The sequence below is a fragment of the Microplitis demolitor genome, chromosome 1 (genome assembly GCF_026212275.2).
Source record: "Microplitis demolitor isolate Queensland-Clemson2020A chromosome 1, iyMicDemo2.1a, whole genome shotgun sequence".
NCBI lineage: Eukaryota > Metazoa > Arthropoda > Insecta > Hymenoptera > Braconidae > Microplitis > Microplitis demolitor.
The window spans coordinates 68,995-72,500 of NC_068545.1; the positions used below are offsets into that span (position 1 = coordinate 68,995).

The 3,506-nt window shown below is 33.1% G+C and overlaps 1 protein-coding gene across 1 annotated transcript in view; it reads left to right on the forward strand.

Annotated features, from left to right (window-relative positions):
* The first annotated feature begins 576 nt into the window (after nucleotides 1–576).
* Nucleotides 577–3,506, forward strand: part of LOC103575556 (G-protein coupled receptor 52) — a 3,320-nt gene continuing 390 nt past the window's right edge. The window contains exons 1-5 of the mRNA XM_008555400.3: nucleotides 577–1,008; nucleotides 2,198–2,569; nucleotides 2,657–2,876; nucleotides 2,943–3,372; nucleotides 3,436–3,506. The exon at nucleotides 3,436–3,506 is cut by the window's right edge and continues 390 nt beyond it. Of these exons, the coding sequence (XP_008553622.1) occupies nucleotides 2,458–2,569; nucleotides 2,657–2,876; nucleotides 2,943–3,372; nucleotides 3,436–3,506 (833 nt within the window). The 5' untranslated portion in view covers nucleotides 577–1,008; nucleotides 2,198–2,457. The remainder of the gene's footprint in view (nucleotides 1,009–2,197; nucleotides 2,570–2,656; nucleotides 2,877–2,942; nucleotides 3,373–3,435) is intronic.

Below are 3,506 nucleotides of genomic sequence, written 5' to 3' on the forward strand. Positions count from 1 at the left end.
TTTAAAATGTCATAATCTTTTATGTTTTAATATTTGGAGCAAAAGAAAAATAAAAAATAATAATAATAATAATAATAATAATAATATGAAAAGGCTTTTTTTTTTTCACGAAAAAAAAAAAAAAAATCTAGATCATCTCTGAATAGCACTGAAAGTGGGTTGAAATTTATTCTGACAATTTAAAGTTTTTTTTTTAAATGAGTTTTTAAAAAATGAAATGAAAGTAAGTTATAAATAAAACTGAATTGGATGGAGGGTAGAAAGACGAATTGTTGGATATCAAGATATAAATTGGGAGTATCGGAATGAGAGTCAGTAGGTATGTTGGTGAATATGGTGAGCATGGTGAGTATGGTGAGCATGGTGATTATGAGGAATAGTAGCAGTTGCAGTAATTGTTGCCGTAGGATTGGTTTAGGAGAGTAGAGATGCACAGAGCGTGTGCGCCATATTCCAGAGTGCGGCATTGAGGGTTGGAAGTGGTCAAAGAGCTATACCAGTCATACCCCCGTAGTCGAGCTACCGTAGAGGTGCCGTCGAGGTGCCGTCGAGGTGTTGTAGAGGAGGACTGTAGAGGAGAGCTGCGAGGGGTTGAGGTCGCGCAGGCGTCCTTAACGGTATATATCGACGCTGTGCCTGAAACGCCCGGGCCCGCGGTTGCTAGAGTCAGCAGAGACCCTCAGTAGTAAAGTCTGACTCGGTCAGCCGTCTCCTTCACGGTGATAGTTATTTATTCGTAATCACAAACTCTTTATTATTATTTTTCTTTCCCCCGTTAATTATTTTAATATGTTTAAATATTAAGTTTTAACTCTTCGTTTATTGTTTTAAGTGAGGTTTAATTTTTTTTTTAATTTTTAAGTAATAATAATAATAATAATAATAATAATAATAATAGTAAAAGTAATAATAATAATAATATGTGCTGTGCTCGAGTCGTGATGGTCAACTAGTACTGATAATAAATAAATATACAAGACGTTTTTAACTCAGCATGAAAACTAAAAGGTACGTGATTAAATAGAACACGGACAACAAAGATGGCACTGTGTTTTGTAACATGGAGATTAAGCTTTTAGAGATGCTGTGTTAAATAAACATTTTTTTTTCTTTTTTTTTTTTTTTTTTTTTTTTTTTTATTCAAATTAGTTTGCCGATTTTTTTTTCCCTCTAAATTAATTTAATAAATAATTCATTTTTTTGAAATAAATTATTCTTTAAATAGATAAGATGAATTAAATTATTAACTAAAAATATCCAAGATAAATAATATATTTATGCGGATAAGAAAAGCTTGAAGTGCAGGGTCACGAGCACGCCAAACGGAAGACTTGCAAGTGTCTCTTTGTTTTTTTTTCGCTCTATCAAATTTTAAATAAAAAAAAAAAAAAAATACAATAAATAAAGCGAAATACATTGAAATAAAATTTATTCATCCAATAAACCCTACTAGTTTATAAAATATTTAAAATATGGTAAAAGCATTTAATAATAATAAATACATACGTGTAGTTTGAAAAACTTTCGATTTCTTCAGTATATTCTCACGCTAGGTCGTACACACAGTTACTTTTATAGATATTAATAAATTGGTTTAATCGATATTTTGCCAACAACTTTCAAGGCACTCATATAAATAAATTGCAAAAAAAAATAAAATAAATAAAACGTACAAGTAAAGAATCATCGATGCGATATTCAAGTTGAGTTAAATAAGAATAAAGAAAAAAAATTATTCATTAAATGCTGATACTCGGATTTACAACGCGGGCAACCAGGGCTTCCGTAATCTTCTTTTCATGTAATCAACTCCATGGTATCGCATGTCCATGCGGCTAGATTTATACTTTTTATTTATTTATTATTATTATTATTATTATTATTATTATCTTATATAAATTATTTTAGACGCGACCACAACATTTATATTGAGCATTGACATGGCATCATTAAATTATCTACAACAAATTACTATGTATCAATTTGCAAAGAAAAATAAATAAATAAAAATGTAAAATAATAAGCAGCCATTAAATATTATTTACAATAGAGCAGTAGACAGCCGTTGAGAGTAACCTTTTTATGATCGTTAAATCAAGATTAAATAGTCACGCACCATAAGCCCATGAATGAAACGATATACTTATGAATGAACATTAACACTAGAATTATAACAATTATTTTTTTTTTTTTTTAGCGATACAAGGCGTGTCCCTGGTGAATTAAATATTTTCAAGTAGATGCTAGTTTTGTCGTTTTACTCGACTAAAAGTTAATAATTCATCCGGAAGTATACTTCCTCTTTAAAGACACAAGACAATTTATTATAATTGGAGGACCCAAAGGGAAAAAATTGAGTATACACAGGATTAAGTGGCGGTCATAAAGACCAAAGAGGGAAAGGGTGACGAGGTGAGTAAGTAAAGGTGAGGGGATGCAGCGCGAAGGGGTGGCGGCATGGACGAGCCCTCGGTGGAGGCTCTTATGCAGGCGAGCCTCATCTTCGTCGTCGGCGTCGCCATCATTCTTTCGAATCTTCTCATTATCGCCACTTACCTCAACTTTCGTGGTAATTATTATTATTTAATTTTATTAGTTATTATCGATTAAATAAATTATGTACAATATTAATAAAATAAATTTAATTATGAATAAGGTCCCTCCGAGGTGATAAATTACTACTTACTGTCATTGGCAACAGCAGACTTATTCTGCGGTCTGCTTGTTGTTCCACTCTCCATATATCCAGCTCTTGTAAGAAGATGGGTATACGGAGACGTTGTTTGTCGACTTGTCGGTTATCTTGAAATTACTCTTCTGGCAGTGTCTGTTTATACTTTTATGTGGATGTCTGTTGACCGTTATTTGGCTATTAGGTAAGCGATGTAAAAATAATTTTTTTTTAAAGACAAATAATGTTGAATGAAAATAAAAATGTTCAGGAAACCTCTGCGTTACGAGACTGTGCAAACAAAAACACGATGCCAGTGCTGGATGGCCTTTACGTGGATAAGCGTGGCAATGATGTGCTGTCCACCGCTGCTGGGCTTCAACAAACCGATCTTTGACCGCGAAGCCTTCATCTGTATGCTTGATTGGGGTAACATGGCAGCCTACACAATAACCCTTTCGATTCTCGTGCTCGGACCCTCAGTTATAACCATCGTTTACACCTATACCTACATATTCTCCATGATGAGAAAATTAAGATCCGGCGTTCCAATCCACGACAAGGAATATGCTACGGCCTTGTCTGAAAATCTGAGCAACCCAAGTCACATAATGTCTTTTGTACTGGTTATGGCGTTCTGGCTATCATGGGCACCTTATGCTGGCCTCAAGATTTATTCTACTGTTAATGGACCTCCACAGGTTCGTTTATAAATAAATTAATTAATTAATTGATTAATTTATAATTTTTTTTTCTTTCAATAGGTACCATTCCTTCAATTTGCTGTTGTATGGTTTGGTATATTGAATTCATTTTGGAAAGCTATTATTCTTGG